The sequence below is a fragment of the Daphnia pulex genome, chromosome 11 (assembly GCF_021134715.1).
Source record: "Daphnia pulex isolate KAP4 chromosome 11, ASM2113471v1".
In the NCBI taxonomy this organism is placed as follows: Eukaryota; Metazoa; Arthropoda; class Branchiopoda; order Diplostraca; family Daphniidae; genus Daphnia; species Daphnia pulex.
In genome coordinates this window covers 1,806,306-1,822,522 of record NC_060027.1, presented here as the reverse complement: position 1 = coordinate 1,822,522, position 16,217 = coordinate 1,806,306, and the positions used below count along the sequence as shown (strand labels likewise).

Sequence of the window (16,217 nt, the reverse complement as noted above, 5' to 3'; positions counted from 1 at the left end):
ATAAAAAAAAGCTGATCGAATCAGGGTTTTACCCAATGTTTGACGTCCAATTTAATCTGCAAATTATCGTCGCGTGAAATATTTAACATTCAACATGTTAAATTGTGTACGTATGAGCTAGACTTGACTCATGACCAAAAATAAAAACTTCTCTAGCGCCTCAAGGCTTTACCACGGACGGAAATCCCGGAGATTTTACATTGCGGCATTGAACTCCGCTGTACATTCAAACTGCTGACTAGCGTTGGAACACCGAGCAACCGTTCCCAAGTTATCCGCTGATGACGTCGCCCCATATTGTTACACGAAAGCGTTGGCATTCACGCTGCAGCTTCAGTAAAAGATAGTCCTAAGCTATATGTGAATCGAGTGGTATACTTCGTTTTTACAGTCCTTTTAAGAGGTAAGTGAAAATGGGAAATTAATTTAGTGATTCGCGCTGTTGGATTTGTGAAATCTGCTTGTTTGTTTTTAATCGTATGCTCGGTAATGCCTGTTTATTTATATTAATACGAAATATATATATATATTTCACTCGGTCAATGAGAATTGGCTGAAACCCATTTTCGAAAGGGAACCGCTAAAAGTGATGGCAAAAGTTTGTAAACATTTCACTACCGACTATTTGAGGTGTGGTTTAGATTGACCATCACGAAGTCGAATACCTTGGGAGGAAAATTACTCAAGAATACAACGAAGCTTCAAAATCCAGAGGACTGGTTGCAAGAGCGCTTGCGGAAGCGTAAAATAGGGGGGGACGCTTTACAATATAAAAACCTTCAAAGGGAATTTTCTGAAAACAGCGAAGCAATCGAACACAGATGGGTTAAGCGCAAAGGCAAACGTCAAGACCGAGAAAGTTGAGAACCATAGTTAAAGAATATTATGATTAAGAATTTCCTGATTTAACGAATGAAACTTTCAAAATCAGTTGAAACTAACCAGTTGCTACCAAGCAGTGCAAATCTTTTTCCAGTGTTGGGGAACAGCTGATTAATTATTACAACATGTTGTCATTTTTTCTGTTACATGCATTTCATTTTTGAAGAGTTGAAATACATAAAAATAAAATGAGCTGTGCTTACCTGAGAAATAAAAAGATCACGATCCTCTCTTGACATTTTCTTCGAGACACGTCGCCGTAAATACACGCTGTAATCAGAATGAATAGATTGGCATTTGATGCGTGACAACGAAGCCCATGACGCTCGCCAGAAGGGAACTTACGTTAGAGCACTTCTAAAGAATAAAAACAAAAATTATTAGCACAGATATGCGTATACCTGCAGTTTGGTTTGTTTTTAGTTGATTATTTCCTACTTTTCACTTACTCACAGCACGCGCCATCCCGTGGTATTAAGTGGCTGACGGCCCTTTAGTTCCTCTGACGATCAATATAAACTATTCAACGAATGACACAAAGTTTCAGACATGGCAGTTTAGAATTGTGATTCCGTGTGGCAGACGATTTACAAATACACAAAAGACATGTAGGCAGTCAAATTCCATCGATTTGCAGAATTGTTGTCGAGGCGTCAAATAGACGTTTCCAATTTACAACTTGTTAAGACACTAGAATTACGGATACAATAAATGAACGCCGAATTTTACACTGAAAGGCTTTACAATAAAGCAAGGAAACGAAGATGGTCGGACCAGCAAACACCATTGTAAGTCTGACAAACCCGAAAAACGACGTTGAACTGAATTCCATTTTAACTTTTTTGTCACCCAACACTTTCTTGCAAACGTTGAACAAAGGGGCGAAGTAAGAAAAAAGGGAAGGCGCTGCTACGAAGTAACGAAATTTCTAACTATTTATTATTTAATTCAATAAAAGAAGACCTTTTAGTTTAAAAAAGCGAAATCCCAGCGTCATAAGCACGCGTACTTATAATACGTAAGCTCTTTAAGTTTATAAAAATTCCACCTGGAAAGATTGGGAACCTGCAATCGTGAGCTAAACCCCTGCGATTCAGAATAAACAGTTCTGCTGACTAGACACCATCGCTAAACGAACACTTTCAGAAGAATAAGAAAAAACAATAGATAAATCAAACAAGGTAAGTCAAATCGATTACCTACGTGGGACGTGGGAAGACGTGGGTCAATCTGAAGAAACTAGCTGTTGAGGCACATGGGTACCACCCGACAGATTCTGCGAAGATCGGCCGTGACGACGAACATCTTCATTCATGTGTTTCCAGGTCCTCTAAGAAAAATAAAATGTTCATTGATTAGGGAATCAAAAATAATTAAAAATGTTTTTTCTATTACTTGATGCCTTTGGTGTTATGCGCAGTATATGTAGTTGATATGCATCTCTTTTTCTTGTTCTTTATTTTCTTCTTTTTTGGTCTACTTCCTTTTTCTCTTCACGTTCAAGTGTTTGCGACTCCCCCAGAAACACAGCAAGTGCATGCCACAATCATGCCAGTTTCTGTGTGTGGATTGAGTTCTGTTGGTAGTGGGCGGTTCTTCGGGCTCTACTTTGGATTAAGATTCCACATGAAACTGTAGCATGAATTCATAATCCACTTCTGCCAGCTGCACCTTCTCACAACTTCCTCCGTTTCCATTTGTCCTTTGTTTTCATTTCTTTGACCAAACTTCTTTCTCAAGTTTACCATCTGAAAGGATTTGTTCTTGCCTAAAATAAAACAAACTTTAAGTTATTTAATTTAAAAAACTAGGTAGTTTATATTGTATGTACCTTTATGCTCGTTTGTCAACAGGATGTGGTAGCACTGACTCCAAGCTGATATTGTGTAGCACTTGACAAAGGGCCTTTTTACATGCAAGCAATTGCTGTTCAAACTGATGGGGTTGCTGCTTCTGCTGACCTAAACTTGATATTGGAGTTCTTGTTTTTTCAGGGCAAGTAAGAATTGTATGGCAGTTTGAATAGGTAGGTGAGGCTGACACTGAACGCTTTAGTTCATTGCCTCAGGTACTTTGCCGATTCAGAGTTAAGACACAGAACTAAATTGACTGCAATTATTGTATGCCTCACTTCTTTTCAGCTTGGTAAAATTGCATCCATAAGGTAATCTTTGGCTTTTTGAAACACTATCTTGTTTTGGCAACAACCTCACTAAATTTTAAGTTTGAGCCATGGTGTTTGGGCATGCCGGTGTTTGAGCTGACTGAAAAAAGGCGCCAAACAGCCGACCGCCGACGTGAGACGTGAGTCGTGAGTGGTGATTGAAATACAACTTAACACTGCAGACGAGCTTCCGGTTGAAAGGCCCTCTAGTGGTCGATTATGCCGTAAGAATCGGGGACATCTAGCGGTAAGAAGGTGAACTACACCCGACTTGCTTATTCTCAGCGAATTAATTAATTCCATTGATGACACAGTGTGGTGGGCTTCCCGCTGTGAATAAATAAATTCCGGTCGTCGGCAGTTGGCCAATCGCTAACACAGCTAGGAAGAAGAAGGTAAGACATTGTTTCTGTAGAATAGCTGCTCGGTATCAGACGAGTGATGACAGAGTTACTTTGGTTGACATTTGAAAATAACACTCGGGGCCAACATATGAATGTAAGCTCGATTCTTTATTAACCTAGTCTGGGAGCAACAGAAGTTTTCTTTTCTTGTGTTAACGGTGTTGTGAACACAAGCGATGAAATATCTAGCAGGTGGAAACAAAATAAAAAATGAAAGGGAAAGAACGAATGAATGATCCCCACCGAGATTATATTTTCACCCACGAATAGATTTCGTGAGATCCAATTATCAGGCGATTAATACGTGCGGTCGTGTTTCGAGTCATGTGATTATGTGAACCACCGTCGTATAAAACCAAGTGCCGTCGAGAGTCTTTCAGACGCGATTAGTTACAAGACGCACAGCACGATTGTCGAGAAATCAGAAAATCACTCAACTCCGTGATGAGAAATTCAATCTTTTTCACTCTGCCAGCCAATCAATCAATCTGTTACACCATTCAATCTCCTTTCCTCACATCATATAAAGATGGTGGTCCTCCCGGGCAGTAGCCTATCTAAACAAATAAATGTAGTCCAGTTTGATGGACGTCTAACAATTATTTGTCTGTTGAAAAGCTAGTTCGACTTGAACATCCGAATCCAGTTAAATCAGCAGCTATCCTCCAGACATTTACACGTTTGAGAGTATGTCGGAGAATTTGATTTGTAACTACCGTCTCGAATTATTTTTCTTTTAACGCCTTGATCTTGTTATGTTGATTGCGTTCACTTTTGAGTGATTACCGATGCGAATTCCAATCGATTGACACACCCCAAATCAGTATATATTTTTCAAATCCACAAATGTTTGCCGTGTGGCGCCCGAAAGATTTGAAAATTTATGGGTCAATTGTCCCGCCCTTTCAGATAGAACGATTGTCCCGCAAGCCCAAAAAAAGGTTGCTCTTATACAAGCAAGAAAACAATAGAAAACGACCTAAGATTTATAATAACCGCTTGAAAGAGTGAGTCAATACCTACACGCAGAGCGATTCACAGCAGCAGCACATATTTAGCCTTGGCTTCCGTACTAAAGGTCAAAGTCTAGGCGGGGCATTTGATTTTATATTGGAACAGCAGAGCAAAGATTAGACTCAAAATGATTTCCAATCTCATCTGATCTTGAAATTGAGCATCTAAAAATAAAATCTAAAAGGTCTATCGCCGAACATAACAAGAGCAATTGCACAGAGAGAAAAGGAAAAACGCCGATCAAGTCACACGTCGACTATCTCCTTGAAAGGTGAAAATGAAACCGAAAAAAAACGACACTATTTGATAATAACAGCGTCAGAAACGTTTTCCTTTTTTTGAGGTCGACCTGCTGCCAAAAAATACCATCAAAAGTCTCTTGCATAATAATAAGTATATAGTGTATATCCAACTTATATACTAGGCTGCACACACACGCTTCTTCCAGTGAATCCTGCGGTCTAACCGCAGGGGCAACGACAGCCATCAATTCTCCGCGCTATATTCGCCGAGTCATGGTGTCAATCCCGCACGCCGACTACTGCTGTCTAATCATATTCACGATTGAATCGTTAGATATTATTCAGCCCTTTGAGTGTCCCCATCGTTTGCCGTCAGGCCTGCAACTATTATCTAATATTCCGGCCCATGATGATGTGGTCAATTACACTCAATTATGTGTCTCTCCGTTCAGTTCACTGCAGCATATAGGCGGGACCGTTTTGTGCATTTCGAAATGAGTTCGGGGCTCCCCTCGGAACGCCGAAAGGAGTGAACGCGTTCATTGTTCGTGATTGCCCCCGTGTGTCTGCTGCTCTGTGCATGCGAAAAGAATAGTTTCGGGGTTTTTTTTTCGGCTTATATAACCTTGGAATTCCAAACGATTCTTTTCGTCCGACGTGTTGATTGCGGCTGAATAACGCAACTATACATCAGGCGATTGCCGTGTGTGGGTGGGTCTCTCGATAGGAAGTGATGAATAAATTTACACCAACCATCTCTCGGTGAATTTGGACACAATTTGGTTCCACACGTAGTACCTATACCGTCAAGATGTTGTATTAGACGCGTCACACATATATCACGACCTTGTGTTTTTATTTTATTTTATTTTATTTTTATATAATGAACGATGGGGGGTTTGTTCTGCTCCCGGGCTCTGCATTTAATTCTTTTGTATACCTTAGCGCAGCACGATTTGAATTAGATTTTTCAATGTCACCGGACGGCCGGGAGTGTATAGTACTGCTGTCATCATTTTTACAAGGGGAATAAAAATGTGTGTGTAGCTATATAGAACCTTCTCGTCGTGTTTTTCTTCGTTTCACTTTGGGGGGTGATGTAATAATAAATCTAAATTATAAAATAAAATTGGAACTTTCGAGATTTGATTTTTGATGCCGGTAAATTTCATTGCGGTTCTTTTGTTTACCCGTATGGCAAATCTCACAACAGGTCTTAAAAATAAACGTGCCGGGTAGAAAAAAAGAATGTGTATAAGAGCCGGGTTGTGTCTATTAGTGCCGGATTGGTGAGTGATAAAAATGGTTCACATTTTTCAATCAAATAGACCGCGGCAGCTGTGTGCTGGACAAAACACTTTCACCCTCTCGATCCCGCGGCCACGCAATTATTATTATGACTATAATAATAACACACACACACGTTTATATGGACTGAAACCAGTTGGATGGGATATACAAAAACAAACAACGTGAACGAATTGAAAAAGACGCCTGATGTTTTTTCCACTTTTTACACACGTCAAAAGTGCACAACACATCAAAATGAGGTATGCGTTGAAATTGCTCGAGCTCGGCATGGTACCTCGTTGTGTGCCCGTTAACTCTTTTGAATCGCAGCCAAATCGGGAAAATAATTTTGTTTTTATTTTAATGTACATTGGTTTCCCTTGCAGCAAGTTGTCTATAGTCTATAGTATTAGCATAAACCTTCGTTGCTGGAGACTGCTCGATGCATCACACGAAATTGTTGCTGGTATTTGGGTGGGGCAATATGTATAACAATGGCAGAAACAACAGCAACAACAAAAAATGACCCAGTTATTATACACACGGTGAACTTGATATAACAGGTTTTTGGGATTATATATTTTTCGGTTGCCGTAAATGGAATTCATTGGCTCCCATATTCCGTGCATATATGTTACAAATATGTATACATACATACAGGAAAAATGCGAAATCATTTCTGCTGATTATTCACGCAATGGGTTTTGTTCGGAGGTGACTGGACAAACGACAGCAGGTTTCATGGACGACTGCCGGAGATGATGTAACGTTTGACAGCTAACAAAGACTTTTTTTTTTGGTCAAACGTCTTGATTATTAGTGGCTGTTTTTCTGTGTAAAAATATCAATCGAGTTTCTTATATGTTATCGCGTTCAGTGTCCGCAATAATGGACGAAGGCCTCGCTTAATCTATACACAGAGATGGAGACCACACCGCTGATGTGGTTTTCCTTGTATTTAAATTCAATTGAAAAAAGAAAAGAAAAACAAATGCTAATAAATGGCATTGAATAGCTCAACAAAATAAAAATAAAAAATACATAACAGCAGTTGAGCTGTTGAGGTCGAAAAATGGCGTATTGTATAATTATATTTTTGAATTTTTCTATACCAGCAGCAACAAAAAGAAGTCTAACAAAGGGCGTAATGTTCACTGAAAAATAAAATAAAATGATTTTTCCCTTTGGGCGCGATTAAATCATATTCCAAAGTGGGGGCCATCATAAAAACATGGTATGGAGCCAGGGTCTATATTGGCTATATTATCAATCACACAGTAGTCTACTGCTGTGCATATATCCAACACGGTGCAGCAGAGTTCAACGCAATAAAACAGATCAAGGTGCAGCAGCCAGCCAGCCAACGATAATAATATCAAGACCTTTCCCCTTTTTTTTACGTGTGTAATAAACGAAGAATGGCCTTCTCATTTTCGAAATCTTCAAAACTCTCATGGAAAATAGAATTTTGAACTAATTATCATCGAACTATCATATTCAGAAAATTTCCGGAAGGGAAAATCTAATCAAAAACTCTACTCCAAGAATGTCGAATTGCGCCAATTTCTAATCAGTGGAAAAAGAAAGGATCAGGTTTGGCACGGAGCCGCGGGAGTTGACGACGAAATGTTACATTTAAAAACCAAACGCAATTTATCACATAGGGTGTATATACGTGTGCTGCTTTTTTGTTCGATTTGTAAACCCGACGACGACGACGACGACGACGCCGGAGCGCCCAACTTTGCTGCGTGCAACCAAAATAATAGAAACGGGACGTAGAGAGAGAGAGAGAGAAAGGGTTTGTGTTGGATGAAGCCAAGGACATGTAATGCACGCCGATTTTCGGCCGCAACGGCGGCAGCAGCAGAACCCGGCCACACCGCAGGCCCCCCTCTTGATGGTTGGCTCCCGCAAGCGCGTGACACACACGACGCTACTTGATAAAAAGCAGCCGCTTTCAACAGGAATGTAATCAAACGCTCTTGACTTGCCGAATTCAACGGCAGCCGTGCAAAAGACAAGTGAACAAAGCTATTCAGCTATTCTTATATATTATACCCGTCGTTTTATTATAGCCCAGTAGATAATAAACCCCATCATCATGGTAAAGTATATTTAGAAACATTTTAAAATTCAAGTTGACAAATTCACAATTGCAGATTCCGCATTTCGTACACGGATTATTTGGTTCTCCCTTTTTTTCCTTCTTTTTTAAATTTGATTTTATTCAGTTGATGATTACAAAAGTGCTGGGTCTTTCGGTCCTCGTGATGGCCGTCACTCTACATGCCAAGCCCGTGTCCCGTCCGTCTCCGGGATTCTCCTATTTCAGCCGGAGCAACAAGTTGCTCTACAATCACGAGATGGTGCCCACAACGGCCAAACCGTGGCCAGGATCATCCGCTCAGAGGCAAAGCAAATCGATCGGCCCGTTGGGTAAAGATCCAGTTAATGTCAAACCCAAAACGAGTCCCTACGGAATGACTTTCTTCAAAGCCAAGCCCAAAATCTTGTCTTTATCCATTTCCGAACGCGTTGATAATAACCAAACATCCGCCTTAATTTCATCACCTGTTGTGGCGGAAACTAAACCTACCAAATCGGGTCATTACGATCGAAAGATTAGCCATTTCAAAGGATCGCATCATCACCACAGCAATAAAAAAGAAACTGATTTAGGTGACAAGAAATTATTAGAACCACCAATTAAATCTGTCGGTAATTCAACTGAGAAACAATTGAATGCAAACGAAACTTTGACGGAAAACCAATCGGAGGAAGAAGGTCAAGACGGTAAAGAAGATTCTTCTTCGTCGGAAGAATCTTCGGAGGAATCGTCGGAAGGATCGGGTGATTCCTCATCGTCGTCGGAGGAATCGTCGGAAGAGTCATCCGAAGAATCATCCGAAGAAGAAGAATCTTCTGGCGATTCTTCAATTGAAGAAGAAGAAGAAGATGAGAAGAAGGGAGAATTGGGTAATAAAAAGACGCCAGCCGGAACGGTGATGGTCGACTCGGCGGATGTCTTCCCAGAGATGCAGCGCCTCCACAAGAAATTCGGAATCACCACCAAAGGAACTCAATTGTTATTCATTTCTGGCCACCAGCACCAGACGGATGAGGCTGAACAACAACCGACCAATCAAACCACATCCGGCGATGCCACAAATAATAAATCTTCCGTCAAAACGGCCACTGTGGCGTCAGCGGCGGTGGAAGTCACGACGAAATCCGCAATCGTCCAGGAGAAACCGAACCGAGTGACGACATTGGCCGGCACTCGACGCACCGACTGGTCGGCCATCTCCAAAGTCAACAGTCAACCCAAGGCGACGCCCAGCATCCCGTCCAGCATTGGCAAACCGCGCAATCCGCACTTGTTCTTCTCCGGAATGAATAACAAATCCGGATCGAATCCTGCTGCTGCCTCCACTTCATCACCTCATCGATTTGCGGTGAATAAATCGAAATCGACAGTACCACCGCCACTGACGCCAGGTGGAACTCAGTTGGCCAATTGGGACGACGACAATTTCTTTCCAGCCGTGTCCAGGCCGCTCAATCAAAATTCGCTGCGATTTTTTCGATCATCAGCGGCAGCGGCGGCGACGGCCCGCACGGCCGGCAGCAGAACTGGTTGAATAATAAGACAAGGTCGACTTTCACCGAGCCCGCCGTTATCATCATATATCCAGCAGCACCTATACTACCTTCGTATCATAATATCTAGGACAAATTTGATTCCCATTGTCCGCCCAATTGTTTTCCCTTTTTTTCTAACTAACATTTGTAATACGATGTATATTTATATGTGGAACTGCAGAGGTCAATTTGTAATCGGCAGTCCTGAATTTTCTTTAGACGACACCAAAATCTCCACACACACACACACAATTGTGACATTCCCGCCCTGTAGTAGTAGCACAGCAATTCCGTAAAAAAACAAAAGTATTATTCGTGTTATAAATCGTAGTCGAATGTATATTTTAGAGATGGTCGGTTATGTCAAAATATAGGGAGTCCCATTTTTGTGTGTAATCATCCCCCCCCCCAAAAAAAGTTCAAAAATAAACGGTCGAATTTCGAAAGAATGTCCAAATGTCTTTTGTATGTATATGCACATTTTCACACGCTATGTCCTTGGTTATAGTCAAGAAATTAGGGCTGTTGCACTGCGCGGACGAGCTTTCGCTCACAATCAATATATTGTGTCATTGAGGGCAAGTGTGTGATTTTTTTCATTTGCGTATTATTATGTATACAAAGTGAAAAGAATAAATCGAACCCGCCAAACGGGTTGCGCAATCAGGCGATGAGAAATATAGACCGACACCCGATCGATCGATTTTCGTCCAGCAATTCACGAGAATAAAGGCTAGCAACATATTCTAATTCATTTAGCTTTTCGACATGTGTGCCAGCCAATCCATTCAATCAATTAGTCGTCTAAATCAAAACCAGGAAAAAATGTTAGACGAGGGGAATTCTTTTTTCCATCAAAATGAACGTCAAACCTGTTCTATAAAACATCCAATCCAACAGGTCAAAATGAATTGACACCGGCGGGGGCTATGGAATAATATCCAACAAATAGCCAGCGATCCTATCCAACATTCCAGCAGCAGCCTATGGAGTCTATAATTGAATGTAAAATAACTGGAAATGCGTGTCTCATTAGTATTCATTCGATTTGCTAGAGTTATTTATCTTTCACGGACGAAGTAGCAAACTGGATTGCCGGGAAATGCCTAAACGCGATGACTACATCTCGTCATTATTCGATGAGATCACGTCGGCTCTATAATAATACATTTCTCATATTCTTTTTGGGTGTATAGTTATTTCGTTCCTCTTTAACCTTGATCCTTGTTTCGTTTTTTTTCTTCGTCAATTTTTTTAAAGAAAAGAAATTCGCCACGCCCTTTGATGTTTTATTTGAATTTTTTTGGAAATAAACCGCCCCCCGCGAAAAATTTGACGCAAACACAAAATGGTTTTCCATTGCGAAACGGCATTGAGAAAAATAGTTAGTGTTCGTTTGACACACACAATAGGAATGAATGATGTATTGTGCTGCCCAGCCAACTCGGAAAAGGTTGGCTGGGAATTTCTTCCAGATATAGTTTGCTACGTATAATATAATATAATCGGCGCTTCGGCCGTGACATTGGGTGTGTCCTGACGGGCCATGTCCGGTTTTCTTAACTTCTTTTGTTTTTCTTCTGATGGCTTCTGGTGACGATCGTCTCTCGCGGGCTAGATTCGTATTGTATCTGGCCAGCGCGTCCACTGTTTTGTATATACGTACAGGATTATTATATAGACGTTCACAGTCTATTAAGCAACGGCGTGACGGGCGATGTGCTGCTATATAAAAGCTGCTGCTGCGCGAGGAAGTCGACTCCGCACCATTTTAGATTTTTGTATCTTGGGGGTTATAATAATACAATAAAGAAAGGCGTGTCGAAGGGTATTTCACGACCCAATGACTCTCGTCCGTGTCTAAAGCAATATCTTCTTTTAAGGTTTTGTTTTGATTCATTTTGGGTTTTGGGCAATCGGTAGCCGATGACGACATCTTCATTTTTTCGCCGCTTATATGTCTCTCCTATATAGTCCCGTATTTCGTGGCAGGGGCGCCACGTGTCGATAACAAGCCAAAAACTTTGTAGAGCATCAAATAAGTGTCTAGCTCTCCTGTGTTCAGCTGTATTATATAAGTGTGTACGTTGTCTCGTCTAATTGGCTGCGGAATAATATTGCCGACGCCGTGTGAGCGCCAGATGTGTGCCAACACTTTCAATGGGAAAGAAAAAAAGACCGTGAACTGTTTTGACGGGTGATTATAGACCATCTTCACACAATGACGTGTACCATGGTGTTAATGTCAAATCGATTGTTTAACATCGTTTCAATCCTGTGCATGTTGTCAGAACTGAGAGGAGGTTAAGGACAATGCGTCCCAAATCAATTTGATGCAATTCCTTTTTAGGGAAATCCAAAAGCCAAAAAGATTTGAATCTATTCACAGAATGAAAATCTAAATGTCGCCATCGCTAACAAGAAAAACCCCCAAAAATGAAAAACAATTTCGAGATAAGAAAGTACTTCGACTTGTGCATTTCCGGGAGGACAGAACTCGAACAAAGCACACAAAAGGGGACAGCCTCGAGTGTGTTACACATTTTTCAGAATTTAAAATACGACAATACCTTTTTTTAAAAAAAATCACGTCTATAAGCGCATGTACACTGGCAGTATAGAGATAAAAGCCAAAAGGTATAATATATCAATCTCTTTTTGGGTTTTGATGTTTTTTGTTTGAGTGTGCTGTTCAAATGGACGCAACCAGAAAAACGACCAAGGAAAAAGAGGAGAAAGGTTCAGCACCAAGGCCGAGGTTGCTGCCGGCCCGGCTCGGGTGCTGGCCAACAACAAAACAAACCCTCCCTCCCTCCCTCTTAAAAACAAACAAAACAAAAGTAGCGGACGCCATATTTATTCCAGGTAATATAGTTTGGAATTTCTATAAAAGTCTAAGCGCCGGATGAAAACGAGATCAAACGTTCTCTGGTTGCGGTATCCATCGGGTGTTGGTTGTGTGTATTACATCACCGGAATCAAAGGAAAAGTGTCTTGTCAAGTCCCATCATGGTATTTATTTGAATTCAATCCCATTTAATTTTCATCATTTTAAAATTCAATATTGTTTTTGTGGTTTTAATTTGATTTCCAGTTGTTCACCAAAGTGCTGGGCCTTTTGCTCGTGTCTGCGATGATGTCGGAAGCGATTCCGCTCAGTCCTGCCGCCGGCATTGCGGATGCAGCGGATGCCAATGCCAATCAATTGGCAGCACAAAAGATGAAGAAAACGGGTCCGTACCGTTTGACCTTTTTCAATCAAAAGTCGGCGATTGGTGACTCGAACAAAACCGCCGAAGTGACGACGCCGGGATCCAATGATTATCTCGGCGGAGGGAATAATATTAACGCAACGGGGAAAGGTGCTGAAACTGCTGGCGCTGCTACTGTGATTCCAGCCGGATTGTCGTCGTTGGAAGATGATTACCACGACATGGCGGTGGTGCTGGGCGGAGGAGGCGACTGGTCTCGCAAGTTGTCGAAAATCGACGGCGGCGAGGAATCGTCGTCGGAAGCGGAGGATTCATCTTCGTCGTCGGAGGAAGATTCGTCGGAGGAATCTGGCGAAGAGGCGGAAGGATCCGGTGATTCGTCGGAAGAGTCTTCTGAAGAATCATCGGAAGAAGAAGGATCGGAAGAGGAAGGATCGGAAGAAGAGGAGGAGGGAGAAGAGGAAGATGAGGAGGGTGAGGAAGAAGAAGGAGAAGAGGAGGGGGAGGAAGAAGAAGAAGAGGAGGAGGAGGAGGAAGAAGAAGAAGAAGAGGAAGAAGAAGAAGAGAAGGAAGGTGAGAAAAAGGAGGAAAGTGAAAACGAAGAAGAAAGTGAAAAAGAAATAGAAAAGGAAGAAGAAGAAGAAGAAGAAAAAGTGCTGGATGAATCCGTCAAAGTGTCGCCAGTCATCAAGAATCCAGCATCCGGAATAACTCCGGCCGGAACACAACTGATGGACTCGTCGGACGTTTTCCCTGAGATGCAGCGGCTCCACAAGAAGTTCGGAATCACCACCAAAGGAACTCAAATGTTATTCACGGCCGGATTGTATCCCTATTACTTCAATCACCTCCTCCATCAGGACAATCATTCCATTCAACCTCCAGCAGCCACTGGTAATAACCAATTGACCAGCGACACTAATATCCCCTCTCCATCCAGCACATCACCGCCATCCATCGACCAACTCTACAGCGATTGGCTGAAATCCTTGCCGGAAATGAACAAACCCACCACTGTCGCCCCTCAAATTCATCCGCACTATTACCCCCAACATTTGTTCTTCTCATCCATGAAGAAGAAGAAGAACCAGAATCAATTAACGCTTCCGGTGGAGTACCACGAGCAGCATCCGAAGAAATCGAGCGGAATCTTATTCAAAACGCCGGGCGGAACCCAATTGGTAAGCAATTGGGATCACCAGCCATCAGACGTGCTGGATGATTTCCCGTCGCCCGTCTCCGTCCAGCCCTACGGCGGTGGTAACAGCGTCCAGCAGCAGCAGCGTCGTTTTTTCCGCTCCGCTGCCGCGTTCCGCACATTATCACCACAATAATAAAAAGAACAAAACAACTGGACAAAACAACAAAAAAAGGACCAAACGGAATAAAATCGCATCAAGTTGGCGGGCGGGTGGCAAGGCCGTCGTCTTCCGCCACTTCCTACCTACGCAAGCACACCCCCCGGCATTCTGTATTATGACTTATTATATTCTAATAAGATTAAATTTGTAACATAAACATTCACGAGTATTTTTGTATAAATAGGACAATTCAAACTGTGTACACAATTATTTTGGTGAAAAATCACTTATTCTTTGGCATTTTCTTCGGTGTGTTGTTTTTCTTAATATTCACATGTACAAGGCAGTGCAGCAAATAAAAGCGAAAAGTCAGTTTTTAATTGATTGTTAGTCACCGAAAAAATTTATTGACATCCAGAGATAAGAAATGAAAAAGATTTGAATAAGATAGGACGACATAAAAGAGGCGGCTGGATGATATGTCACGGTCTGCATCATAACAAAGACAGTCAGTTGTATAGTAGTCGGCTGTTTAGTCTGTGTACCTTCACTGTATCTTTGTGTGGACTTGTCAACCTTGAACAAACATCTGCGCGTGGGTATATCAACAACAAAAAAAGGAAAATGAAAAACCCGACCCACAGATGTCGAATTTCTTCGATCGAAATTCCACCTTTTACCTGCAATGGTAACCATGGCGACTAGCGATGTGTACGCGCGCGGGCGGCCAAATAACAGCAATCAAATCGGGAATTCAAATTGAAAAAGAAAATACTTCCGTGATGCCATTCGATACGGTATTATCAGGCGGATGAATGTATAAGATATAGACGGACAAATTCTTGGGTGAGGTACGCGAGCGAGCGATTCTAGTAAATGTTATTCTGCTGCAGCTCACTGCGACTATTTCAAATGTCCTCGGCGACACGAGCAATTACATGCTGTGCGCGCCTTATATACTGCTGTATAATACATCGCTCGATTAAGCTAGCGATTCGCCACTCTTGATTAACTCCCGTCTGTTGTTACAATAGTCGACTGTTGTCGTGTTTATAATTTATTCGTCATGCGCACAGGTACCTACAATACAGTGCACTTGATTACGAATTCATCAACTTGTGTCCGCTGACTGTTCCTGGTTATAATATTCCTTTCCGCTATAATGGTGTCTCCCCCAACCGTACACACATTATCTACTATAGCGTGTGGTTACTCCTACACATTGAAGACTATACATATACGCACTTGGGGGGTATAGTCTATATAATCATATCGATCTTGGCGTTCTTGGTAACGGTATATATGAGTGACATCTTGGTGGCTTATTATGAACGCTGTCGTGGCTCGTGAGTTTCGATAACTATCCGCATCGGTTGCCTTTGTATATCGACTCTGTGTGGCCGCCACATCTATACACAACAGCGTGTACAGAGAATAATCAAACATCAAAAGAGTTATTATGCAGAAGCGAACCCCAACAGTTGGGGGAATCAAACTTTCAATGCCAACCGCTGCTGTACAGTATGTACAAACCGAGCGAAAATATAATCCAAGAGGGACCTCATTTCTTTTCATTTTTTTGTATGGGGTTTTCGGTCTCGGTTGGGCGTACTTCGGTATTGCTCATATATTCCCAATTTAAGATTATATAACCTTCGTCGTTCTGAATAAAGAACTGAAAGATCGTTAGATATATAGGTATGTTTTCCTGGTTTTTTTCACCAGCTCTTTTGAATATTTATGCTGATCTCTCTCCAAGAAATTTTCCGATATAATATACCGCGTCGATTATGTCAAGATCGAAACCTTGTTGTATGCTAATACACCCAAAGAGTTCGCCGAATGGACGTATTATATACGGAACCGGTCTAGATATTCCGGCGATCTATATTCTGAAAATGGTAGTATATATTCCCACACAACTGGCGTGATTAAATATGCAAATATACACTACATGAGTTGCTTATACATGCGGATATGTGTGTTATGTCACTTGGTAGACGTAAAAGGTGAAACAGATCGCAACGGGAAAATAAACTGGGTGGTCTCTTTTTATTAGTTTT

General features: G+C 41.7%; 2 protein-coding genes and 1 long non-coding RNA gene across 3 annotated transcripts; 2 read left to right on the top strand and 1 right to left on the bottom strand.

Annotated features, from left to right (window-relative positions):
* Positions 1-501: 501 nt before the first annotated feature.
* Positions 502-3,191, bottom strand: LOC124207796. Its single transcript, XR_006880138.1, has 5 exons — positions 2,714-3,191; positions 2,278-2,650; positions 2,082-2,212; positions 1,332-1,401; positions 502-1,239 (listed from the first exon to the last, which is right to left on the bottom strand). It is a non-coding gene; the product is annotated as an uncharacterized LOC124207796 (long non-coding RNA).
* Positions 3,192-7,929: 4,738 nt separating this feature from the next.
* On the top strand, positions 7,930-10,090 carry LOC124207795. The gene is made up of 2 exons (XM_046605421.1): positions 7,930-8,103; positions 8,231-10,090. Exons 1-2 carry the CDS (start codon positions 8,101-8,103, stop codon positions 9,638-9,640), a joined length of 1,413 nt encoding a protein of 470 aa, XP_046461377.1. The 5' UTR covers positions 7,930-8,100; the 3' UTR covers positions 9,641-10,090.
* Positions 10,091-12,532: 2,442 nt separating this feature from the next.
* Positions 12,533-14,534, top strand: LOC124207794 (sodium/potassium/calcium exchanger 1-like). The gene is made up of 2 exons (XM_046605420.1): positions 12,533-12,653; positions 12,736-14,534. The coding sequence occupies exons 1-2, from the start codon at positions 12,651-12,653 to the stop codon at positions 14,185-14,187; spliced, it is 1,455 nt and encodes a 484-aa protein (XP_046461376.1). The 5' UTR covers positions 12,533-12,650; the 3' UTR covers positions 14,188-14,534.
* Positions 14,535-16,217: the final 1,683 nt, after the last annotated feature.